The sequence below is a fragment of the Bos grunniens genome, chromosome 9 (genome assembly GCF_055505025.1).
Source record: "Bos grunniens cultivar Pamir isolate PY7600 chromosome 9, Bosgru_T2T1.0, whole genome shotgun sequence".
NCBI lineage: Eukaryota > Metazoa > Chordata > Mammalia > Artiodactyla > Bovidae > Bos > Bos grunniens.
Window position 1 is genome coordinate 77,602,696 of NC_141173.1, and position 26,857 is coordinate 77,629,552.

Below are 26,857 nucleotides of genomic sequence, written 5' to 3' on the forward strand. Positions count from 1 at the left end.
TGAACATCTAGGAGTTGACTTTGATCATTTACAACAGGCTAGCTTAATGGATCCATATGAAAGCAAGATCAGAGTTTGATCTCCATGTGGGCCGTAGATAGTTTCTCTAATGTTTAAAAATACCTCATGCTGGGCACAGAGGATAACTGATGACAGAGTAAGAGTGAATAAAGTGGAATTGAATAAATCCATGATCCCGTTTGTCTTCTTTATGTAAGACTATGCCAGACTCATGAATGTAATGGAGGTTTAGGTAAAAACCATGAAACCATGTGGTAGTTCTCTATTGAGTTGAACTGTGATCTCCAGAAAGTGGCATGAGGTTTTGGGAAAAATCAGTGCCTTCAATGACTTTCCAACCTGACTGCTGCTAAGGAATTAACTTTATCAAAGTGAAAATTTATCTGGTTGGTTGTTGAATTCAAAGAACAGTGGTTTTAGCATTTATTTAATACTAAATAAATATTTAGTATTGATTACTATTTATAAATATTTAGTATTTAGTATTAATACTAAATATTGATCATTCAAAAATGTATAATTAAGAGGAAAACAAAATCTAAGAAGTCCATTACAAAATTACATAAGTTTTTTGCTTTAGTGTATGTGTCACTGTGCATGGGTGTGTACAAAGATAAAAAAACTGGAAGAAAATAATTCATTAGTGTTTCTTTGAGTGGTGGAGTTACAAATGCACTCAAATTTCCCGTTAGAAAAGAAAGAAAATTTTAAAAAGAAACATGATGGGGAAAACTTATCATCTTCCTCCTATAATTTCTGAAGAAAAACAATAGTCTTCAAAAATCACAGATTACATAGTCACTGTTTTTAATTTATTAAGAAGTATTCTAAAGTAACAGGCTTCCCTGGTGGCTCAGATGGTAAAGAATCTGCCTATAATGCAGGAAACCTGGGTTTGATCCTGGGTCAGGAAGATCTCCTGGAGAAGGAAATGGCAACCCACTCCAGTATTCTTACCTGGAGAATTGCACAGACAGAGAAGGCTTGTGGGCTACAGTCCATGGAATCGAAAAGTCGGACATGACTGAGAGAGTGACACGTTCTAAAGTAATGGGCTTTGGTTCCTACTGGTCTGGTTTTGTTTTCTAGATGGTGGCGAACAGTGTTAGAGCAGGTATCATTTCTGTGGTGTATGAACACAGTGGCCTAACCTTGGAGACCCTACTTTATCTCATAGAAAAAGCTCTGGATGGGCAGATGGCACAGAGTGTGGGAATATTCAGTGATGGAGATAGCAGAGAAATCAACTTACTCCAAGGTAAGACTGGGGATTGGGAAGAAAAATTTGCACTGAGGTAGTGTTTGTCCACAATTTAAGGAGGTTGATATCCTAGCTCAAAGCAAGCAGGCAGGAGGAGTTCCTTCTTACTCTTTTCTTTCTTTACTGGGGCTTAGGAAGGCAGTCTCCAGGACTCCTTTAGAAATCGGTGCAGACACATGCAGACTAGCTGAATCATCACATTCAATTCCCAGGAGGTGAAAGGTACAGTGAAGTTTCCCATGCCTGGGAGCGTTACTTCTGCTCTCTAGGACTTATTTATTGATTGACAATCATGGGAAACATTTCCACTTTGGAACTTGGTTGCAAAGTCCCAGGACTTGACTGGCCATTGACCAACCATGTTGTGAGCTGGTAACTCACACTGCTGCCCTACGGAAGCAGAGACACAATGTCCTTAACCTAAGCACTCAGTGTCTAATAAATCCAGGACAGTAGGAGAGTGTTGTCATGTTGGAGTCCAGTGGTACCTTCTGTGGTCCTAACATGGGGCCATCATTGAAGCAGAGATGCCCTGCAGATCTTGGCCTTACAAGCAGATGTTGGCTTTTTGAACCTCTGTATTTTCACAACACAAACTGCTAAGAGCTTCTGTTAATGTGACATTTTGATTTCCTCCCCCTCAGGCTATAAAATTGGTATTAAAAATTTATTGAGGCCTGAAGTGAGAGACTTCTGGGAAAAATTAGGAAGCTATGTGGCCCCAGAAGAAGAAGGGGGTCACGTGGACCTCTTTGTACCACTTGGAGCATCAGGTCAGTTTTGAGAGGTGGTGGTCATACCTACTTTGTGATGATATTTCATGGATTTATAAAATGTCCTCAATTCAAATAACTAAGTTACATTTATTTTTTATTTTTCTCCTTATACTTCACATACTCAGATACTTAGGGGGAAAGGACATCAAGGCTAGTGGTCAGAGTAACCTGTCCCTAAAGAAATAGTCATTAGTGGTAAAAGCTAACCAGAAAAATTATTTCTGTTTCTTCTGGAAAACACACTAAAATCAGCCTCCACAGTACAGGTGAAAATGCCAGACCAGCATTGGGACCATCATCAGCCTGTATGAGGAAACTTTCCCTGTTGGGTTCAGAATCTGGAAGGAGTGGGCATGAACTTGGTGACCAGGGACCTGGACTTGAATTCCACTCATGTGACTTGAGCTGTGTGGTCTTAGGCAAGTTTGTGGACCTCTGTTTCCTCATATGAAAGTTAGGATAATAGTACCTTACCTTATCGGACTTGTGAATATCAAAATACATATAAAATACTTAAATGTTGGAGTATTTAAAAATGGAGTATTAAAAAAATGGTGCCTTGTAAAGATGAGTGTGGTAACATCATTTTCAGTGCCTAATATCAGTCATATTTAACATAAAAGCTCTTCTTTCATGAATTCATGGGCTGTTTTTTTGTTTATTTCTTTGTTGTTGTTTTTTAGCCAAGCAGAACATGGGAAAGGAAGTGTGGAATTAAAGTTTCTTAAACTGTTTCTTGCTACCCATTCCTTAGGGAACTTAAACTTAGTTCTTAATCCTTAGATTTCACTGGACTATTCAATACATACAAAGCATGCCTCTGGCAGGATTTCTCTAGGCAAAGGAAGTATAGGAAGGAGTTTAAAAGAAAATGAAGTACAAATTATTGTAAAAAAATAGTTTTTACAATTACTACAAGTATATAATCTCAATTATGTAGAACATAGGGACAGACAACTCTAGGAGCAAATATAGCACACTATTAACCCTATCTCTAGATCTGTTATTTCAAATTTTCTTTTAAAATCAATTTGAAAAGGTAAGTTACAAAGAATGTGGAAGGTGTGACCCCAATGTTTAAAATCTGTGTATGTGACAGGGAGGGTGGTAGTGGGGTGTGTGTATAAGAAGGGTTTGGAAGCATATATACCATCATGCTGACTACAGTTGGATAATATTAGTGAGTTTTCCTTTCTTTTACATTTTTCTTTTTCTTTGATCTTTTTTTGGTCTCTATTTTCTGTAGTGAACTACTATTACTTTTAAAATGAGACCAAAACAAATTTTTTAATGGGAGTAGGGGAAAAATAGGATGTTAAAAAGTAACATATTGAAAGGCAAAGAGAATATGGGCAAAAGGGGAAAAGAACAGTAAATTTAGTGACACAAACATGGTCTCAAGTGAAACTTAATGGTACGCAAACAATAGATTTCCCATTGCCATTCTGGGCCCCCAGGTCATCCCTGAACTTCCTATCAAATATAATTTCTCCTGGGTGAACCATGGAGACCCTGGTTCAGTCAGAAGGCCCTGGCTTCTCAGTCAAAAATCTTCCACCACCTCAGGAATCACTCTGGAGCCTGTCAGCCCTGTAGCTGTACCACCTCTGAAATCCTGATCTTAAGCATTTTTCTCTGAGTACAACTTCCAAATTGTGTCCTCAAATATTCCCACTCTATCGGTTCTTTGCCTGAGGATCTCCAATCCACGTACTCCCACTTACTATCACCATGCCTTTGACCTTGGTTCCTTCCTCATTAAACCTAGATTTACTGGTTTTTCATTATCATCTCTCTTGCAAATAACCTGAACTTCTTTTTTGCTGGCCAAACCCCAGTTTATTTGGCTAAATCCCAATGCCAGTTGGAGAAGGAAATGGCAACCCACTCCAGTGCTCTTGCTTGGAAAATCCCATGGACGGAGTAGCCTGGTAGGCTGTAGTCTGTGGGGTCACGAAGAGTCGGACATGACTGAGCGGCTTCACTTTCACGCACTGGAGAAGGAAATGGCAACCCACTCCAGTGTTCTTGCCTGGAGAATCCCAGGGATGGGGGAGCCTGGTGGGCTGCCGTCTATGGGGTCACACAGAGTCGGACACGACTGAAGTGACTTAGCAGCAGCACCAGCAGCAATGCCAGTTAGAACACAACCTTCTGCGTAATCTATGCCTGCCAGTGCTGAAGCAGCTGAAGACTGTTGGAAAGAGTAATACAACTGTTCTTACTGATCTAACTTTAATGACATAAATACCAAATGGGATTGGAACTCTGATAAGCAATCCTACCACATTTCCTTGGTAAATTCACTTTCCCACTCTTTAATGACTGTCACCCCTTCTCCTTTTTAGTCAATCTTTCAATAACCTTCTCTCTCACTTGTTGATTTCACCATTTACTTCCCTAAGGAAACCCCTTAATATACCTCCCACCACAAAAACCACCATCTATCCAACCTTTTACATTCATCCTGTCTTCCCTTCTGTTACGGTGAAAGAAGCACCCCTACTTGAATCAAACATCAGCTACTCCACTTGGACCCTGGATTGCACCACCTTGCACCTTCTCAAGACATCACTCCTATGCTCAATCCACCTCCAGAGCCTCAATCCTCTATTGGATTAATCCTATCAGATCAAGAATACCTGTAGTAGCTCCTCCATTCCCCCTCCCCCCTGAGAGACCATAACTTTCTCTCACATGAGTTGACTATACCAATGGTTCTCAAGTTTTTGATATGTATTTGACTCACCTAGAGGACTTGTCGAAATCCACATTGCTGGATCCCACCCAAGTGTTTCAGATTCAGGTCTGGCATGGGAGCTGAGAATTTGGTGATGCTGATGCTGCTGATCCCAGAGCCACACTTGGAGAACTACTGGTATAGTTCAGAGGTCCCCAACCTTTTCGGCAGCAGGGACCAATTTTGTGGAAAACAGTTTTTCCATGGACCAGAAGTGGGGGTTTGGGGGTGATTCAAGCATATTACATTTACTGTGCACTTTGCTTCTAATCTAATCCTTTCACTGATCTAACAGAAGTTACCAGTCCACAGCCGGAAGGTTGGGGATCCCCCTAGCTGACTGCTTCTGCCTTCCTCATCTCTCACTTGCCCACCTCCCAAGCTCCTCGAAGTGGTCTCAGTCTACCAAAGCCACTTTTGGAAGACTATAAAAGACTCCCATGTGCCCAAATGCAGCAGTCCCTTCTCCATCCGCACCTTGCCCTGACCTCACAGTGGCGTTTGAGGTGGATGAATACTCCTCCTCAAAACTCTTCTTTCCTTGGTTTCCCTAATACCACCCATTCCTTGTTTTCCTCCTACCTCAGCAGTCTGTTCCCCTCAGTCTCCTTTGCCGGCTTCTCTTTGGTGAGGCCTGTAAATGTGTCCCAGGCTTGATCCCAGACTCACTTATTTTCCATGGCTACACTCTTCCTTTAGGGAGTCTCATTTATTCCTATGACTCTACGTTCAATCTGGATACTGAAGACTCCCAAATTTATGTCTCCATCTTTGAAATCTCTCAGCTGTAAATTCGTCTTGCTTTTACTTGACATCTTCATGTGGGTGTTTAGTTTGCATGGCTAAGAGGCATCTCAAAGTTCACACACCTGAAACAGATTCTTGATTCCCTTGTATCACAAACCCACCCCTTTCCCAGAATTTCTCACTTAAGATCGCATTATTCACAAGTTACTGATAAGCCAGAAACCTAAAACTCTTCTTTTTTTGGCGTTACTTACAAATTGTAAGCACTTTTATTAATGTATAGTTGACATGAAGTATTTAAAGTGTGTAATTTGATAAATTTTGACATATGTCTACACGCCATGTGAAACCATAAAAGTCAAGATAATGAACACATTCATCATCCCCCAAAGTTTCTTCCTGCCACCTTGAGATTTCTCACTTTGCTTCTCCACTCAAACCAGAGGCAACCACTGAGCTCACAATATATTAGTTTGTATTTTATAGAATTTTCTGTAAATGGAATCATACAGTGCATTTTTTTGGTCAGGCTTCCGTCACTCCAGATATTTTAGATTTGTCCATGTCATGCTAGTATCAATGGTTCATTCCTTTTTACTACTGGGAATGATTATATTGTATAGTTATACCATGTTTGTTTATCCATTCACCTGTTGATAGATATTTGAGTTCTTTCCAGTTTAAGACTTTTACAAGCAAAGCTGCTGTGAACATATACTTTCATTTCTCTTGGGTAAATAAATACCTAGGAGTGGAATCACTGGTTTATATGATAGGTGTAGGTTTAACTTAAAAAAAAAAAAAAAAAAAAAAAAACCCAGCCAAATTGTTTCCAAAGTGGTTGTGCCATTTTAGATTTCCACTCCAGCTACCCAACACTCCGATACTTGTTTAAGGTCAGTCTTCTTAATTTGAGCCATTGAAGTGTGTCCTGATATCTCTTCATGGTTTTAATTTGCATTTCTCTAATGATCAGTGATGCTAAGCTTCTTTCCACTTGTTTATTTGCCATTTGTCCTCCTTGGTGAAGTGTCCTTTCAAATCTTTTGCTCATTTTAAAATTTAGGGGTTTTGGCTTTTTACTGAGATATCTTTGTATATTCTGGGAAAGTTGTTGCAAATATTTTCTCCCGCTCTATGACTTATCTTTTCCTTCTCTGAATAGTTTGTTTTGAAGACAAGAAATTCTTAATTTTGATAAAGTCTAATTTATCAATCTTTATGTTTTATAAATTATGCTTTTGATGTCATATCTAAAAACTCTACCTAACCAAAGATCACTTCTATGATTTCTCCAAAATTATTTCTAGTTTTAAGTTTGACATTTGGGTTTGTGATCCATTTGACTTATGCTTTTTTTAAAAAAATAGAATGCCAGGTATAAATTGAAGTTCTTTTTAAAAAAACACATGGCTATCAAATTATTTCAGTACCATTCCTTATAAAGACCATCCTTTTCCCAGTGGATTTTATTTGCATCTTAGTTGAAATCAGTTGACTGTATAGGTACCCTTATGAACTTGCTGTAATTTCATTGATCTATTTGTCATTGGAAACATTAGATACAAATAAATGACAGACATCCCAATCTTTCAGCCACAACCATCTTGCTGCAGCAACTGAAACAACTTGGAGTGATCCTTTACTCCTGGACCACAAAGAATTAAAGTACATTACTTATAGTTTCATTTGAAGTAGTTTGATCTATATGCTGTGTCACAGAAGAAGGGGTAAAATTAACACTAAAATTTGACCATTGTATTCCACTGTGTGTTTAACAGTTTTAAAACCAGCTCTTGCAGGAGACTTCGAGTCAGACTATTTTAGAAAATCTGTGTAGACTTTTCTGTCTTTGGCCTAATTCCAAATTTGAAAATAAGCACCAGGTCAAACTGCATCCCTCTTTCTCCACCCTGTTGTCAATCCTCCTGAATGAAGTGTCTGGACTTCAGCATTGAGGGATGAACTGTAAAGCGCTGATGGACTATTCCATGAGGGATTTGAATTGAAGACAAGACCTACAAGTGACCTTTCTTGGCCAGCTCATTAGTGCTTCTAAGTAGTGTTTAACTGTTATGGCAAAACCTGTGAGTGAACTAATGAAAGTATTTTTGACTGTGCAGAGGCAGGAATAGAAGTTCTTTCTCAGCTGTCTCAACTGACTGGCACATTATTTACTGCTCCCACTGGGATTGCCACTGGCTCTTACCAACATCGTAAGTGTGTATGGGTGCTGACTACTGTGTCCATTGATACCCACCAACTCCAGGATCACCAAGGACAAAACACAGCTAATAATACTGGTTCTGGCAATGTCAATTACTGCCTTTCATTCCTACTCTGAAGGAGTGCTGTCACTTCCCAAACTAGTTCATTTCTCATCACTCCGTCATTTGCTTAGAAGGGAATTATTATTACAAATATCTGCTTCAAACCATCATTTGAGAAAATACCAGCTTTAACAGTTAAACAAAGATGTAGCTGATCTAGAGAAATGATAAGTACAGAGCACAATTCTCTTCATAAAACATTATCAATGTGCTTTCATTTGGAAAAATGAATTGGAGCTATAAGGAGCTAGTGAAGGGGCTGGCTCAAATTTCATCGCAGTAGCATTAAGGGAGAGGAAGAACAAAGAGAAATTACACTTGAAAGCAAAATTTCATTTAGATACTAAAGCTGCAACTATTGGATCAAAATAACATTGTCTGACCAACAAGAGTGAAATTGCTTTGCTATAATAATGTTAATCATTTTCCCCTTTAAAACTCTCTCACTTCCTATCAAACAGGGATGGGAGTGATGTAAAACTATATAAAGCATTACTTCTCTAATCCTGAATGCTAAGTGCCTTTCAAGACAGGAAAGCTGGAATCATGGGAGACTTGTAAGGAAGAAGATTCATGATGATACAACAAAAAGCACACTGACCTAATACAGCTTTGTAGCAGAAGTTGCTTGTTAATTTTAGTTTACATAGCAGCAGCGTCCAATGAGAGCATATTTGGCCCCATTCAGGGAGGAAATCAGCCTCGCAGAGATAACAGGGTGTAGACACTGCAGTTATAAAATGGGTTTTCATCTTTTTCTCCTCTGTCTCTTCTTCCTCTTTTTCCCACTTTTTCTTCTCATTCTAGAACATGTTACAAATAGTTTCATGTTTATCAGCAAAAAATGTGGAAAGCAGAATGAAACTATCCATTTAGGACAGAAAATCGAATTTCCCTTGGTCCTGTGTCATTCAGTCACTGATTTTCAAGGACAGAAACTTTAAGCACCCATTTCAGTACATGTAGAGATATCTGTAGAGAGAGAGAGAGCAGCTGGACATGATATAAATAAGATGCAGGGTTGGCTCCAATGGAGATGACTTTTGGATGACATGATGGGGAAACCAGGTAAAGTGCGGTTTTCCTGTATTTTTACTTTTTAGGATGTGAACATAAAATAGTATATTCTTATTTGGAAGTCTATTCTGCTTTTGATGCAAAAATCCAGCAGCTATTTAATTTTACTTCAAATACAGTGTAAATGTCAATCTTATCAAAGAATAGATAGACATTTGAAATTATTCATTTTGTCCTTTTTGAGTTTCTAATTTTACCTTTGAAAGCAGACTATGGATGTTTATCTTAGTCTTCTAATGAGAAAGGGTAATAAGCCTGATATAAATACAATTAAGAGTATTTTTTTTCCCATACTGTAAACAAGAAGAACTCTGAGCTTAAGTCTGTGATACTAAATGCAGAAAATAATGTCAGTTCTTAGTGACTGGCTGGGACGACAGTGGGAAACGGCACCCCCTTCCATCTACTTCAGCGAATCAAAGCTGCAGACATGGTCCAGCCTCACCGACTTCCTGGAAGACACCTTGAAATCAGTAAGGAAACAACTAAGTCCTCTCTTCAAGGAGTTGCAGAAGAACATCAGTGGCAGGATGATAGGTAAGAACTGTTGCTGCTTCTGTTGCTGGTTAATTATGAAGCTTGTCACATATCCAAAGTGAATACAAATGTAGGAATGCAGAAGTAAAAAACTGTTTATTGTCTTTGTTTTTCATAGCTTCTTTCAGATATCATGAATATCCACTAAGAACAAATATATTCATCTTTAAAATGCTGAAGCTAGTTCCTGGTTTCAAATTTTACCATCTTATTAATTCTGTCAGTCAATTGTTTACCTTGGCAAAATTCACTTTGCTAAGCCAGAGAGCTCTGTCCTTTTCCCTCTTCAATTTGCTCTCAAAGTTAAGCACCAACATCCCAGTTAAGCATCTCTTAGACCACAGCACCCATTACTTAAATTGTTCTATAATTAAATTCTATGTATTTTCTTTCTAAAATATTTAATTTGGTGACGGGCTTCATGGACAGGCCTATTGGACATTATTGAATTTGTTTTCACATTTACACTTCTTACTCATGATTCAATTATCACAATAAAGACTCTTGGAAACAATGTCCTATTTCAACTTTAGATCTTCATCTAAACCAGTCAGTTCTTCAAAATCAAGTACTTTTTTAAAAAAAAAGTTAGGTTTTTCCTGCATCTTTAACTGCCAACTCATTTTCCTCCCTAACTCTTCACATGTCACTGAAGCACTGTACCAGTCAAGTCATTATATATCTATGTCTTACTTCTCTCTTCCCTTCCTCTGCCTTGCTCTGTCTACACAAGAGCTGTAACATACAAATATGCATACAGGTATTTCATCTGTCAACATATGCCCATCTCTCTCTGCATAAAGCAGGGATTTGTCTTTTTGGTTTTAACTCTACCACATTTAGTAGGTGTTCAGCTAATATTTAAAATTTCTTATGAGGTTATGTTATGGTTATGTTATGGTTCTTTCACAGATATTAACTACTAGAGAGATAAATGAAAAGATTAACAGTAGAAGTGTTTTTTGATCATGTATGTCATAAGGCATGAAAATCAAATGGAAAAAGGTTGCTTTTCAAATCAATGCAAGTTGCTCAAAATATTTTAAAAATATAGGTGTCTGTATGTATGTATGTTATTCCCTATGGACTTAAAATATTTATGGAATTGAGCACAAAGATAATGCAGAATATAGAAGAGCTTTTGGTGGAATTGAGAATCTAAACTTTATAAGGTTCATTTTTACATGTTCTTTCCCTGTCCAATTTATATATTTTATTCAATATCAACTTTGTCAGAGTGGTCACTTTTTATATGCTACACATTTAGATGCTTTTGCTCATTTTCTATTTTATCTTGATAGATAATCTTCATGGCATAATAGAATTTTTATTCTTAGTCTGCATTTTTATCAATTAACAAGCAACTGTAAGGACTGAGTTTTCTTCTTGATCACATCTCTTAATTAATTACAAAGCATATGGACTTATATTTACAGGGCAATTTGTATTTGACACCATGAGTGTGGCTAACATTCTGAATAACCAAGAAATCATACAAGCTCTGGCAGATGGATTGATAGAACTTTCAAAAGAAAATTCTGTAAGTGTTCCTTTGAATAAAATAAGCTACAAAAACCCCAAAACTTAAATTTTAGTGTGCATTTACCACTTTATCCTTTAGGACATAATTCCTCAGAGAAATAGCATCAGTTTATGAAAACAGTCACTGAAAGAGTCTGAACCCAAGATGTATTACACAAAAATAGGAAAATCTTCTCAGTTATTTGATATTAATCATATGGTACACTGTTCTATCTTGTGATTAATTTAAGTCAGAAGTGACTTCTTAAAGAAAAAAACATGTTTAGTGGCTTATATTTCACATAAACATTATTCAACAGTTAAAACAATTAATAGTATGGCAGAAAAACTGAGAAATGGTGAAACCAGCTATAATAGATGAAAGGCAAGGAAGGCTAGATGAGAGAGGAAGGAAAAGAGAAAACAGGACAGAAACATGCAAGTCAGTAATTTGGTTGGGGATAAGCTTAGGGAAAGCCTGAAAAAAATCAGAAGCAAATTTTGAATGCTCTTCCAGAAAAGTCAGTCCACACACTAGGACACAATGAGGGGAGGCAGAATAAAAACATACTCTGCTCTAATATCATAGAAAGGCTCTAGGAAAATAAAATACAGTCAACTCTATGTATCCTTGGGTTCTGCAACCATGGGTTCTGCACCCTCAGATTCACCCAACCACATGTTGAAAATATTCATTAAAAAAAATTCCAGGGACTCACCTGGTGGCTAAGACTTCATGCTGTCAATGCAGGGGACCTAAGTTCATTCCCTGGTCATGAAACTAGAACCCAGATGCTGTAACTAAGACCTGGAGTAACCAATTAAATACATATTTTTTAATTCCAAAAGTTTCAAAAGGTGAAACTTGACTTTAGTCATGCATTGACAACTATTTACATAGTGTTTATACTGTACTAGTACTATAAGTAATTGAGAGATGATTTAAAGTATATGGGACGGACTTCCCTGGTGGTCCAGTGGCTAAGACTCTGCACTCCCAATGCAGCGGGCCTGGGTTCAACCCCTTGTCAAGAACCTAAATGCTGAGAGCTGCAACTAAAGACTGAAAATCCCATGAGTGGCAACTAAGACCCGGTGCAGCCAAACAAATGAATAAATAAATGTGTAAAGTATATGGGGGTGTTTCCCAGGTAGTGCAGTTGTAAAGAATCAGCCTGCCAGTGCAGGACGTGCAAGAGACTTGGGTTCAATTCCTGTGTCGGGAAGATCCCCCAAAGTAGGAAATGGCAACATGCTCCCATATTCTTGCCTAGAAAATTCCATGGACAGAGGAGCCTGGTGGGCTATAGTCCATGGGGTCACAAAGTGAAAGTGAAAGTTGCTCAGTTGTGTGCAACTCTTTTCGATCCCACGGACTATAGATTACCAGGCTACCCCATCCATGGAATTTTCCAGGCAAGAGTTCTGGAGTGGGTTGCTATTTCCTTCTCCAGGGCATCTTCCCGACCTAGGGATCAAACCCGAGTCCCCCACATTGCAGGCAGACGCTTTACCCTCTGGGCACACACACCAAAGTATATGGGAGAATGTCCTAGGTTATATGCAAGTACTACACCATTTTACATAAGGGACTTGAGTATCTGAGAATTTTGGTATTTGCAGAGGTCCCGAAGCAAATCCCCATGCATAAGGAAGAATTGTTGCAGCCCTCAGTTCAGGGGAAGCTGAGAACAGGACAGGAATGGGGTATTATCAACATACCTGATGCTGTATAAGGCTTGTAGTTTTCCAAGAAACAGTTCTCAAATATTTCCCACTGTAGTAATTATACTTTGTGGGGGATTTAACATTGCCTTTGGACACTTTCTCCTTATCCATCATGGTTTCAACTTGGCTTCCTGGGTAAGCACCAGACATCTCCTGGGCTCATGGCCCATTGTAGAGCCCGAGGAGTTGCAGGTAGCCATGAATTTCTTTTCTGAAGACTCAACTCTCCAGTGCACTAGCCAACCCTCTCACAGCCCAGCAATAAATGCCCTGGAGAATTCAGCTGATAATATGATCAGGGATGTTCACAGGGATAATCCTGAGGCCCTGAAATTCTCTGCAGTATTCTCAAACACCAAAGAATTATTCAATGTCTGATGTTGGTTCATGGTACTTATGCCACCAAATTATTTTAAAATAACCTTGTATGATATAATTTTCATGGTGTTCAAACCTACAGCCTGAGAGGGAACCAGATTTGGGAGTCTTACCAGGGTGTTTTCCGCAAGAATTCTGCTGCTTGGAGGCTCTCTTCTTTCCCCTGTAACACACCAAAGTTGTCCTGTCCCCTTTCTTCCTCTGGCTAAGAGGCCAGTGTGGGTCACTTTGGTTCTGAAGACCTTGAGACCCTCCCACAAGACCTTGGCATCCTCACTGAACTGTGACAATAAGCTAAGAACCAAGATTAACCAGAAAGCCCCATTTACTGCCTCAAATAAGAGTGACTTTGTTCTAGACTTGTAAATTAGGTAGAAAGCTGAAAATGCTACTAGAAAATGTGTTCTCATATCTGCTGCACTCTTGTTGACCTGCATTTGAAATAAAAATTCTTTTTTGGGGGGGGGTTGGTAATCTTTCAGGACAACCCTCTGGAATTTTTGTCATATTTTCTGCTAAAGAAATGTAGTAAAAAGAGCAAGCATTTTGAAGGAAATGTCATTCTGACAAAAAGTGACCCAAAGGCAACACACAGTTTACTCACAAAGGTAAAATTACTGTGGCATTTTTATGCTGTTGCTTCACTGTACAGTTTGAGAAATGTGCTTAAGAAATTCATAATCAGTAATGATAATTCTAACCTTGAAAGCTTTCAATTTGTCATTTCTCATAAGAACTTCATTTTCATGGATTTTTATTTTTAAAAGGGTGTTTTGTAGTTTCATAATGTTAGTAACACTTAATCTACTTGATTAGTGGATTACATGGCATCATGCTGATGAGAGTAAACACTAGTTGACTCTTGGGGGAAGAATTGAATACTCGCATTCTGTCCAACGTAACTTAAAGAGATTTTTTTTTTTGCAGCCCAGGACACTTTTTTGGTGAAACTAAAAATGGTTCATTTTTCCTTTTTTCTTTTGGTTGAGATTCAAATTCATAAAAGAAAAAAAAGTGGGTTTGAAGCTAGTTCTTTAGTTGAGCAAAAATAATTTTGCCAGTACTATATTCAGAATATGTACATTCTTGGTTAAGTGAAGTAATATGGATTCAGGAAATACTGAAAATTGCACTGTCATTCAGAGAACTGATGTCTATGAAAATGCTATTTCATGCCCATTGGAAAAGCACCTATCTTTGATGATTGAAGGCTGGGGATGCCACCCCTAACACAAAGTCACCGTGGAGACTGTTAGGAGAAATAGACTTGTAAGTTCCCCTAGTAGCAAATGGTGTGTTGCCCTATTAACCTGATATTCTGGAAGACTTTGTTGCCCTGGCTTTACAGGACAGCACAGTGCAGGGAAAGGCAAATGGAGCACCACTGGGGCCACGTCCTCTCTGCCAAGCTGCCCTAGACTCACTCAGCAGAGTGAAAGGCCTGCAGTTATGCAGCCCCTGCCCTCTGTCTTTAGTAGACCATGCCTCTTAGCAGAACCCCCACTCCCTGAAGCAGCTTATTCTTCCCAACCACAAGCATCCTCTTCAGGAGGAGTCTTGATAAACACATTCCCAGGGACATCAAAGCCTTTAGATGTTAGAACCCTGCTTCCTTGTAGCCTGACCCCTAAATCTATCTCTTACAAAACTCACAGACCATGTACTCATCAGAGTTCTCCAGAGAATCAGAACCAATAGACCTGCTCTTGTTACATCACCTTCCTGTAGTAAAACTACAGAAATGTTAAACTCCTTAATGCCTGGGAATATCTTTGATATTTTCCTTTTTTAAAAATAAAATAAAAAAAAATAGATCTTAGATTATTATTTGGTTTTCTGTTATTTAAAACTTGGGAGCTTGTGCATAATGCCCATGAAACAAAGTTGGTGGCCCTAGGAAGGAAAACCACAGATTAAATATAGGTGCTGAATTCAGATAAAATGGAGGTGAGTTTCTCCACACCCTGGAGTTTATTTTTAAAAGTGTAGATATTCATCCAGAAGAGCACACAAACTCTCAACCATGGGAGTGGAAAGTAACGCCTTCTTCTGAGACAACTGTTTTATAGATTCTTCCACAAGGGTTTGTGTAAGAGGATTAGTCTGCCAAATCCAGGACCAAATACACATACATATATACATATAGATAGGTAGATAGCTCACTCTATTAATCTATCATCTTGCTGCCCAGTAAGTAGTACAATAGTAACTCCTGGCCTTGATATGCCCGCAGTGTTTACACTGATGCTATAGAACATGGTGATAGGTCACAGCCAGAATCATAGTTGTTCTTCAGCACTATCATTTTTCACAACTACTGCATGCATGCTCAGTCGCTCAGTCGTGTCCAACTCTCTGCGACCCAATGGACTGTAGACCTCCAGGCTCCTCTGTCCATAGGATTTCCCAGGCAAGAACACTGGAGTGGGTTGCCATTTCCTTCTCCAGGGGATCTTCTGGACCCAGGGATCAGACCACATCTCCTGTGTTTCCTGCATTGGCAGGTGGATTTTTTTTTTTTTTTTTTTTTACCACTTAGCCACCTGGGAAGCCTCACAACTCTTTCTGGACCCTAATTCAGGTAGTCAAGTGTTTTCTGGGAGAAGCACCAGCAATAAGTAGGTTGTTAGCAATAACTAAGATCCTAGAGGAAAATTCTTATTATGTGATCCAAAGTTTCCCTTACAGGCCATGGAGAATCTCAAGGCAAAGGCCCATTGACTCAAAATAATTGTGTTCTTAAAAATGTGTGAAGTTTGCTACTCTGTTACTTCCTTTGAGTTCCTCCTTCAAAATGAATAACAAATGGCATCTTAACCTAAGAACAGGTCCTAAAAATCCTAATAATTAGATAATATAAAATGAGAGAACATGTTTTTAGGTTCAAACACAATTACTATATCAAATTGACTTGCTATCCACAAAGAAAAATTTACATTTAAGAAATAGCTGTAGCTGGGAATTCCCTGGTAGTTCAGTGGTTTAAAAATTCTTAAAAGCTGTTGCTGAGCCAGAGGTGAAACAAAGCCCAGTCTGAGTAAGCAGGTTCTAAGATAGCCAGGGTGGTCCAGGAGTCCACTGCTGAGCTTCAGTGAATGAGCACTCATGGGAGCCTGTCCAAAGGGATGATATCCCAGATAATGGGGCCTCCGTCATCTGTGGAATCCACAATTAGAATCTGTATGGCTTGGGTTCTCTTAAACTCCAGTCAAGCAGGCTGAGTTTCATTTTCATTTTATACCTGCAACCATGTCTACCTACACAACTGCAGTGTCACTGCTAACTGGTTGAAGTTATCATTTCTCTATATGAATGATCAGCATTATTACATATTTTGAAAGAAGACAATATTCCACACATAGAAATTTTGAATTATTTTGTCAAAATTCAAACTAGATTCCCCCTGACCTGGCATAAATATAAATACTGGAGTAGGAAATGACAACCCACCGTAGTATGCTTGTCTGGAAAATTCCATGGAAAGAGGAGCCTGGTGGGCTAAAGTTCATGGGGTTACAAAGAGTTGGACCTGACTGAGCACACACGCACACAAGTATAAATACATGCCAGACTGGTGTGGGTCAGCCCCAAATGGGAAAGGACATGGTGAGAAGACTATGTGGAGCAGCCATGAAGTGCTCAGACTCAGGTGGGGGGCCTGCAGGCCCGGGAGAAACTGGCTGGTTGTGTGTGCTTCTGGGCCCAGGGGTCTTACACAAAGGCTTCAGGCAGCCATGAGGCATGTCTGCAGGTACAAAATAAAAGCGTGTTTTTGTCTGAATAGAGTAAGACAAAAGGAGTCTTGGTTATAAATTGATGTTTTTCTTCTAGTTTCACTCCTATATATCAAGGGGTTGCCATGGATAGTTTTATCTTTGACTCAGAAGGGCAGCAGCAGTGACCATTAATCATCATTAGCTTTCAACACAAACGTGGGACCAGTGTTCCATTTCTCAGCTGGACCCTGGGATGCTGCAGGGAAAGCGGAAGGGGCGCTATTTTTTAATGTGATAATTTATATGGAAGCCACAAGAAAAATTAACAAGGCAAAGTGAGGAAAGAATAAGCCATATTTAAATGTGGAAACAGATCTAGAAATGGCATGTGAATTTCTTTATGACAATTTTTCATTAGGTGAAAAAAGAGGTGAATTTTACAAAGTATTGTGAACTTTTCTTCTAGCATCTTGAAAGTAAGGTAACTTATGTGCGCACTGCTGCCAGAACACAGGCAGAGACCTATTTCCCAGGCATGTGTGAGGAGCTGTTCCCAGGGAAAACGGAAACTGCACTGAATTTAGTTTCTTAACACAGTTCCTAGGAAGCAAAAAGTTATTATTTTTTAAAACATAAAATTTAATTTTGTTGAGTGCTTAACTTATGTTTCTAGAGAACCCTGTGATTAGGGCCAAAGGCAGAGCTACTAAGAGCCTCCTGTGGGCTTAGCACTGACTGGGCATTTAGATATCCCAGGGCCTGCCTCCAAATAATCAAGTCTGCATTTAATCCTCAGGAAAGAGATGTTATAGAAGATAACCCTCAGGACACAAAACCAAGTCTCAGCAAAAATGATCCAAATTTTGAGTTGCTGGTTAAGCTGGTAAGCCAACTATTCTGGTTTGTTCTTTCTCTTTTCCTGAGAGTTTCTCTTGACAGGGGGAACCCCCAAATATAACTGGAGGAGATCCAGCCAGTAGCTTTTTCTTTTGAGTAAGTCCTGATCTAAAAAGAAGTTGAGCCAAGGGGATGGACATGAAACATCTTGGCAACAACAATCATCTCTGTGCTACTCCATGCTTTTCTAATAGGACGCTAGAAAGGCATTTAAAGAAATGGTCCGTGGACACAAAGGTTCACAGTTTCTAACCAACCCATCAACTGTTGATTGAGTATAATCAATCACAGTTTCTAACAGACTCATCATCAGCTACGGTCTGATTTCAAATGTTGAGTATAATGAATATAACCTTTAGGGTTGTCTTTCAACGGGTAGTGTGTGGAGGAGGTGTGGACCAGCAGAGGCTTGGTCCTGTGCTGCCGGTTAACACACAGCGCATGCGTGCCGTCTAGCATTTCTATAGCACACATCTACTTTTACTGTCATGTTTCAACCTCAGAATTCTGAAAGGCAGACATTAGAACCCGCATTTTGTAGAAGAGGAAGTCAAGTCAGAAAACTTAAGTGATTTCCTTAAGGTCAAGAAACAGGCAGAGAGAAAAGTTTGAATCCTGCAGAAGGGTGCTCGGCCCTGGGCTCTTTCCCAACCACCCAACAGCCGGGACCAGTCTGCCTAGAGTGGGTGGTGCCTACAGTCTGCCTACAGTGGACAGTGTCCCTGTGGACCTCGGCAGCTGCAGGCTGACTCAGCTCCACGCCATCCCAGGAACCACCCAGGAAGAGAGGGTTTACAAAAAAATAAATATGACAGTATCTCCGCTGACCATTGGTGATAATACTACACAATGGTTTTGTTACCCAAACACAACTCCATGTGCCCAACGTACAGTGAGGCCAAACATACCAAAATGTGGGAGTTTGGAGCAGAGAAAAGGTAATCGCAGAGCCAGGCAAGAGAAAGGTGGCTCAGGCCTTAAAAACCCCAAACTCCCTGAAAGCTCTCAGCAAAGTGCTTTTCTAGGAAAGGTGAGAGGGAGTGTGGTTAGTCGTTACAGACTTCTCTGTATCAGAGCCTTTGTTCTTGAGGTCAGGTCATGGTCAGGTAATGATGTTCCTATAAATTTCTACCAAACAAACATTATCCTCTGTTCTGACAGGAAAGGGCCAGGTTCCAAGGCACAACTTTCACCCTCCGAGCTCTGGTATTGGCTGACAGGTGGCTCCTTCACGGCCAGGTCCCCAGACCCTGCCCAGCCGTCATCACTGACGGAGGCACCCAACCCGACTGGCCCGCCCTCAGGCTCCTCAGGCCGCCCAAACTGCAGGGACAGGTTCTGGAGACTACCTACGTCCCAGGCAGATGGCCACTGCCATTAGGTCTCAGAGGTGGGGATGGGGGAGAAGCTCACCACTGCCTCAAGGCCTGGGGCTCGGCCAGTGGGCGGCCATGGTAGGAGCTCCAGAGCCCTGCAGAACAGGGTCCCCGCTGGCCCAAGGCTGGGTGAGCTACAGAACCCAGGGAAAAAGCTGAGATCCACCTCTTACCTCACTTTGCACCAGAAGACCACCACTCGGCTGACGGTTGGTGGAATGCTCCCACCAACGGAACCTTATTGACAGTTGGTGGTTTGTGGGAGGGGCCACTGTGGCACCAACCAATGGCTGAGCAGGAATGCTAACGGTCTCTCAGTAGCTGTTGCCTGGTAACAGGGTGGGGTGGGGAAGGTGGCTAGGGTGGGGTGGGGGTGGGGCTAATGGGTCACAGCAATCGCCCGTGCTAAGAGCTATTCTGGGCAGCGCTCTATTATAGTTTCAAGATAACAGCGGAAATTTGACAACTGAAACCTTAAATCAAAATCGTTATAAATATTAGATAACTCCAGTATTTTAAAGATCACTTCATGGCAAATAGATGGGCAAACAATGGAAACAGTGACATACTTTATTTTGGGGGGCTCCAAAATCACTGCCCATGGTGACTGCAGCCATGAAATTAAAAGACGCTTGCTCCTTGGAAGAAACGTTATGACCAACCTAGACAGCATATTAAAAAGCAGAGACATTACTTTGCCAACAAAGGTCCATCTAGTCAAGGCTATGATTTTTCCAGTGGTCATGGTATGGATGTGAGAGTTGGACTGTGAAGAAGGCTGAGGGCCGAAGAATTGATGCTTTTGAACTGTGGTGCTGGAGAAGACTCTTGAGAGTCCCTTGGACTGCAAGGAGATCCAACCAGTCCATTCTAAAGGAGATCAGCCCTGGGTATTCACTGGAAGGACTGACGCTAAAGCTTAAAGTCCAGTATTTTGGCCACCTCATGCAAAGAGTTGACTCACTGGAAAAGACCTTGATGCTGGGAGGGATTGGGGGCAGGAGGAGAAGGGGATGACAGAGGATGAGATGGCTGGATGGCATCACTGACTTCGATGGACGTGAATCTGAGTGAACTCCGGGAGTTGGTGATGGACAGGGAGGCCTGGCGTGCTGCGATTCATGGGGTCGCAAAGAGTCGGACACAACTGAGTGACTGAACTGAACTGAAATAGGCTTTATATACAATAGGCATGTGTTTGAAAGATTAAAACTAACCAAGAACAGTGTTTATAGTATCTCAAACAGAATGAGTGTTCTGCTTCTTAAATTATTTTCACATTTTAATTTTAGATCATGAAATTATGGTTGACATTTCAGGTGCAGATCACATGGCATTAAACATTAGTATTGTCTTATTTTATTTGGAGCAGTGTGGGGCTGGAGGGGAAAGAGGAAATTGTGTTCTAAGAGTTTTAATCGTCCTAGGTACAAATACAAGGCTATTAGATTTTTTAAATTTGAATATTGTGATTGTTTTCTATTGTAAAAATACTAATTTTACAACTTCAAAAGTATAAATAGAAGGGAAAGAATCCTAATTCCAGTAAGGAAAATTAATTTCTCCAGTCATAAACATAGCACTCAATATCAGGGTGTGGGATTTCTTAACACCAGTGCATGGCTTTTCCCTCAGGATTGCTAAAACAGAACTTTGATATATAGAAAGCATAGAACATTGGGAAACCTAACTACCCAGGAGAGATAGTAGTTTTTCCTAAACACAGAAAGAAGAGCATGATTTTGGTATTTCATAATACATTACGGGAAATAACTATTGAATTATTTGATAACGAGAGGTCTAGCTCATTTCAGTCTTGTCTACATGATAATCAATAAAACGCTACTGGGGGAAAAAAAAAAAAAAGGAAAACAATGCACAACCCAAAGGCTTTCTCACCATCACCTCTGTAAGGGCAGAATTCTGCCTTAGCATCATTGTAGAAGCCAACACCTAGCACATGACACTAGATATCTATTTGGATGGATAGATGGATCAAAGTAAATTCTCAACCTGTACCTTCTCAAGATTCAAGAATCCAAGACCCATCTCATCTATGGCATCAGGCTGGCCAGTGTAAGGGACAGTTTGATGATGGGGTCAAGCAGAGTCCTCCATATTCCTTTATCAAGTTTCCCTTCAGCCCTGCATATCACGAATCAGAAAGGTACCCTCAGAGTGACCTCCTGACTGCTCAATACTTTCATTTCTCTGTCTCCTTTGACTGTCAGGCCTTTGGATGATGGAAGCCTGAAATGAGTAATTACACTTTCCTTCTGAGTTCTTAATGCTTTTCCACAGGAGAGAAAACTCCAGCTGGATTCAGCCGAAAAGCGAACCAGAGTCGTCAGGGAACTCGTACAGAGCGAGAGAAAATATGTGCAGATGCTGGAAATTGTGAGAGATGTTTATGTGAGGCCACTGAGAGCGGCGCTGTCATCAAACAGAGCCATTCTGAGTGCTGCAAACATCCAGATCATGTTCTCTGATATTCTGCAGATCTTATGTCTCAACAGGTAAACTCTGAATAGCTATATTTTGAAATATTCATTGTGGTATGGGAGGAACACACACTTGTTTCAAAAAGTTTTACAGAGGCTCAGTCATTCTCTGCCCTTCTTGGAGACACTGCCTGATCACCTCACAGAAGAGAGATGATTCTTGACACTGGGCTGCAAACAGTAGTGATGATTCCTGGGGTGTATTCCTGCCTGGACTCAGAGCTATAGGTCAAGGAGTGGAGGTTCAGTGCCTGGGGATTCTATATTCATTATGCTATTTATGCAAAAGACAATGGGAAGGGGAGCTATTCATAGTCATCAGTGTTTGGCTGATCAGTGGGAGAGGAACAGGAGGCTGTAATGGGACTAAGTCACTAGAACACTTTGCTTAGAGAACCAGAGGCTGGGGATTAGTTTAATAACAGTATATGTATATGGAAGGGTTGAGAGAGAAAATTGATCATTTGCATAAGACAAACAGAGCTTGTGTTTCTCTGCCAGTAACTCTTTAGATAACTTAGAACAATTTCCTTAGCTTCGGGGACCCCAGATTCTATAAAAGGAACTAGTGTGCTTCCAGTTTTGAAATTCCCTGATGGCTGAAGAATAACCTTTGATCCAAGGGAAATGGGCTTAGTGGTGGTGATGGCATTCAGCCATTGAAGTGAGTTGAGCACCCTCCTCTGAGGACTGTAAGAAACTGTCCCCAGGCAAAGGGGAGAGGGAACAGTCAGGGCAGACTCTCCAGGCCACCTTGGGATCCTGAGTCAGCCCCCAAGTCAACCTACTTCCTCCCTTTCCAGCTCTGTGTCAAGGCGAAAGGATCTGACAAAAGCCCCGCCCTAAATGACTGAGTACACATTTATATTTTATAAGTTTATAGGCTGTCGTTGGTCAATATTTCACAGCCATGCTTTTCTCATGTTCCAGGCAGTTTCTAGATGACCTGAGAGACAGACTACAGGAATGGGGCCCCGCTCACTGTGTGGGAGAAATATTCATAAAGTTTGGAAGCCAGTTGAACACATATACCAATTTCTTCAACAATTACCCTGTGGTTCTAAAAACTATTGAGAAGGTAACAGATGGAGGGACCATCCAGGCATTTATTAGACCTTCTGAACTTGCGAGGACTAGAAGGACTAGAATTCGTAGGAAAGACTTTTCTATTCTTGGCTTCCAGATCTCCTCCTCTGGTTTCCGAGAGCTCTTTGAGGATGAGGGCACTGACTGACTTAGTTTCGATCACTAGGGGCTGGCATAGTGCTTGACCCGGCAGTGCCTAGGACTTGGTTGTGGGACTGAACTAGTCCTCATGCAAATTTCCAGACTCCCACCTGCACCAGTTACCCTGGGGCTTGGTTATAGGAAGATAGTTCACAATTAGGCAGAAGCAAAACTGTGAACCTGCTTTGACACTGCCTCTACAGCCCGTGTGGTGAGTCCAGCTCTCTCATGGAGAAAAGGAATTCATAATCATGTGTGGAATAATGGCACTCAATGTGTGAAATCTCACGATAAAACAAGGAATTCCTTTGTTTTGAATTCCTCAGCAAGTGCGTTTTAAACAGTTGTCTTTGTTGCGACAATGTGTATGTAGTCTGAGCAGGACGATGCAGCTCTCATCTGTGCCCCTTGGTGCTCTCATTAGGATCTCTTCTGATGACAATAAGATACTCTTTCCCCTCCTCGGTTTGCATCAAAAGGGCAGCAGGAGGGCCACCTTGGGACATGGTGGTGCCCTCTCCCTGTGCCCGCTGTTGCCCTGCCCACCTGTCTGCCCTGAGGCCCTGAAGTGAAGTGTCTCTGAACACTTCCTGACCTCAGACATCTCCCTTTGTCGTCTTCTTCCTGCTCCACCCGGGGAGTTTAAGCTCTGCTGAGCAACTCCGATTATGTGAAAGTTGCATGAATAAAGCGGTGTCATAGAACTGACCTTTAGGACAAGAATCGGAGCAAAGCATCACATGTTATCATAGCAGATTGGTGCCAGCAATTTTATAGTTATGGATAATAATGTGTCTATTTCACTAGCATGGGGATACATATAAGTAAGTACTCAGTAAATGTTAGCTATTAATATTATTGAAATCAGTGACTATTTGATTTCTAGAAATTAGAATTACTGGCATCTGAGAAAAATGCGGTGACTTCCTGGGGACTGTAATGGTGATGAATAATGCATTTTAAAACAGATTTTAAGTACAAAGGAGCACCTTCATAATGTTATTGTGGAAAACATGCTTAACAGCAGAATTACACACCAATCCCTACACTTAACACTTACTGTGTGGCAGGTACTCTATGGATAGGATTTCCGCCCCCTCCCCAGCCCCTCACCAAGAGTTAGCTATGACATCCATGAGAAAACTGAGGCTCAGAGGAGCTAAGTAAGCTTGACAAAGTCACACAGAATTAGATAAAATTAAATTAGAATTCTAATCCAGGCTTACCTGCATGCAAAGTCCATTTTCATTTTTCTATACTGATTAAGTCCAATGACTAGGGTTAATTTATGGTATAATTAATACAGTATACTTAGGATATCAGGAAGCACCTATAGTATTAATACTGTGATTAGGTGTAGGTGTTGCCCTTTTGCTTTGAGCACTTCACAGATTATGCTTGTCTGGTAGAATAGAAACAACACTTCACAACTGTCTTACAGAATTTTGACAATATAACTCACATCTTTAGTGCAGAGAAATGATACCAGCCTTCCGAGCTTTCCTGAAGAGGCATGATAAGACCATTGTTACCAAAATGCTGAGGTAAGCTCTGAGGGAGAGCACAGCTAGGTCACCCCAAGGACTGGTGTTCTGTGGCCTCAGAAAGGGACCAGAGCTCCCTTCTCTCTGTGCCTTCTACAGTCTTCCAGAGCTGCTTTTGTACCCATCCCGGAGGTTTGAAGAATATATTCATCTTCTCTATGCTCTGAGGCTTCACACTCCTGCGGAACATATTGACCGTGGAAACTTGACCATTGCAATTGACCAAATCAAAAATTACAAAGGCTACATAGATCAGGTTGGTTGCTGGTAAGAGTCTGTGTCCTTTAAAAATGTTATGATGCTTTTGTGGTACTCTGACTCAAAGATTCTGAAATCCCTTAGCCTCTTGGGGTTCTCTTCAAACTTTTTCATCCTTTTAATGCTAAATCATTGTATTCAGTGATATTGAGCACTGAGGGCCTTTATTCTAAACCAAATAATGTTTTCAGATATCTCTTTAAGTACACTTATACAGATTAAAAAAAAAGAGCAAACCTCTTTGTTTCTGAAAGTACTTCTTAATGTATTAATCAACTTTCCTGCCTAAGAAAGTACAGCAATCACAATTATTCTCTGCAAGATTTGATCATCTTGGAGTATAGGACTACCATTCTGAACATGTCACTGTGATGGGCACACAGCTCAGGAGTCTGGGCTGAATGGAAACAATAACACAGTACACCCAGAAAAAAACTTTTTGAACAGAGTCTTGCCACTTGCCTCTTTGTTTTAAAACACTGGGTACAGGAAATTGAGATTCTTATGATAGTTTATGAAAATACCACAACGTTATCAAGTGCCATAACATATTTTAACCTATTTATATGTATAAAAACATTACAATTTCAGTTTGCCTAAACTCACTTTCTTTTCTAGATGAAGCGGAACATCAGTATGAAAGATCACCTGTTAGACATCCAGAGACTCATCTGGGGGTGCCCTGTACGTATTCTAACGCACTTGCTACATCTCATGCTCAAAAAGGAGAAATAGTGATTCTGATTCAGCTAACATCTGTTGAGTGCCTGTTGTGTGCCAGGTGCTGCCAAGCTCTCATATTCCACATCCTTGTTATCTGCAAGGATGCTAGATGAGAAGAGGCACAAGTGGGCTTGACCCCATCCCGTGATTTCTCTGTAGTCTTAGCACCTTGCTTGGTACTACACACCTCATGACCCCCTTTGAGGAATGGGGCCATGTCTTTATTGTTTTCTATTTCCCTGCATATAATATGTGGCGCAGGATTCTGCCCACTGAGGACATCTGTAAAAATCCTGGAAGTCCTCTACTGGTTATCTGTTACCTATGGAATATCGTCTGACTCATTCTACTTTCCTTCTCACTGCCTTTCAGTTCAGTTCAGTTGCTCAGTTGTGCCTGACTCTTTGTGACCCCATGAACTGCTACACGCCAGGCCTCCCTGTCCATCACCAACTCCTGGAGCCCACCCAAACCCATGTCCATCCAGTTGGTGATGCCATCCAACCATCTCAACCTCTGTTGTCCCCTTCTCCTCCTGCCCTCAATCTTTCCCAGCATCAGGGTCTTTTCCAATGAGTCAGCTCTTCGCATCAGGTGGCCAAAGTATTGGAGTTTCAGCTTCAAAATCAGGCCCTCCAGTGAACACCCAGGACTGATCTCCTTAAGGATGAACGGGTTCTATCTCCTTGCAGTCCAAGGGACTCTCAAGAGTCTTCTCCAACACCACAGTTCAAAAGCATCAATTCTTCGGCACTCAGCTTTCTTCACAGTCCAACTCTCACATCCATATATGACCACTGGAAAAACCATAGCCTTGACTAGATGGACATTTGTTGGCAAAGTAATGTCTCTGCTTTTTAATATGCTGTCTAGGTTGGTCATAACTTTCCTTCCAAGGAGTAAGCGTCTTTTAATTTCATGGCTGCAGTCACCATCTGCAGTGATTTTGGAGCCCAGAAAAATAAAGTCAGCCACTGTTTCCACTGTTAACCCATCTATTTGCCATGAAGTGATGGGACTGGATGCCATGATCTTAGTTTTCTGAATGTTGAGCTTTAAGCCAACTTTTTCACTCTCCACTTTCACTTTCATCAAGAGGCTCTTTAGTTCTTCTTCACTTTCTGCCATACGGGTGGTGTCATCTGCATATTATCGATATTTCTCCGGGCAATCTTGATTCCAACTTGTGCTTCCTCCAGCCCAGCATTTCTGATGATGTACTCTGCATATAAGTTAAATAAGCAGGGTGACAATATGTAGCCTTGATGTACTCCTTTTCCTATTTGGAACCAGTCTGTTGTTCCATGTCCAGTTCTAACTATTGCTTCCTGACCTGCATACAGGTTTCTCAAGAGGCAGGTCAGGTGGTCTGGTATGCCCATCTCTTTCAGAATTTTCCACAGTTTGTTGTGATCCACACAGTCAAAGGCTTTGGCATAGTCAATAAAGCAGAAATAAATGTTTTTCTGGAACTCTCTTGCTTTTTTGATGATCCAGCG

General features: G+C 40.7%; 1 protein-coding gene and 1 long non-coding RNA gene across 18 annotated transcripts in view; one reads left to right on the forward strand and one right to left on the reverse strand.

Moving 5' to 3' along the window:
• Window positions 1-19,413, reverse strand: part of LOC147366220 (uncharacterized) — a 122,378-nt gene extending 102,965 nt beyond the window's left edge. For 5 of the 7 annotated variants that reach the window (XR_015133267.1, XR_015133268.1, XR_015133263.1 and 2 more), the window contains exon 1: window positions 19,279-19,413. This is a non-coding gene — a long non-coding RNA (uncharacterized LOC147366220). Of the gene's footprint in view, window positions 1-4,807; window positions 4,946-5,380; window positions 5,519-19,278 lie in introns of those variants that run through there. The other 2 variants (XR_015133264.1, XR_015133265.1) reach the window with 2 other exon arrangements.
• Window positions 1-26,857, forward strand: part of ECT2L (epithelial cell transforming 2 like) — a 79,214-nt gene that overhangs the window by 42,745 nt on the left and 9,612 nt on the right. For 2 of the 11 annotated variants that reach the window (XR_015133256.1, XM_086318066.1), the window contains exons 9-20: window positions 1,111-1,279; window positions 1,927-2,055; window positions 7,669-7,761; window positions 9,307-9,489; window positions 10,926-11,029; window positions 13,599-13,724; window positions 17,629-17,715; window positions 21,407-21,621; window positions 22,537-22,684; window positions 24,304-24,377; window positions 24,477-24,633; window positions 25,254-25,319. Coding sequence is in view for 4 of the 11 variants with exons in the window: in XM_086318066.1 (XP_086174192.1) it covers window positions 1,111-1,279; window positions 1,927-2,055; window positions 7,669-7,761; window positions 9,307-9,489; window positions 10,926-11,029; window positions 13,599-13,724; window positions 17,629-17,715; window positions 21,407-21,621; window positions 22,537-22,684; window positions 24,304-24,377; window positions 24,477-24,633; window positions 25,254-25,319 (1,551 nt within the window). In the remaining 7 variants the exon portion in view is untranslated. Of the gene's footprint in view, window positions 1-1,110; window positions 1,280-1,926; window positions 2,056-7,668; window positions 7,762-9,306; window positions 9,490-10,925; window positions 11,030-13,598; window positions 13,725-17,628; window positions 17,716-21,406; window positions 21,622-22,536; window positions 22,685-24,303; window positions 24,378-24,476; window positions 24,645-25,253; window positions 25,320-26,857 lie in introns of all 11 variants that reach the window. The other 9 variants (XR_015133262.1, XR_015133261.1, XR_015133257.1 and 6 more) reach the window with 8 other exon arrangements.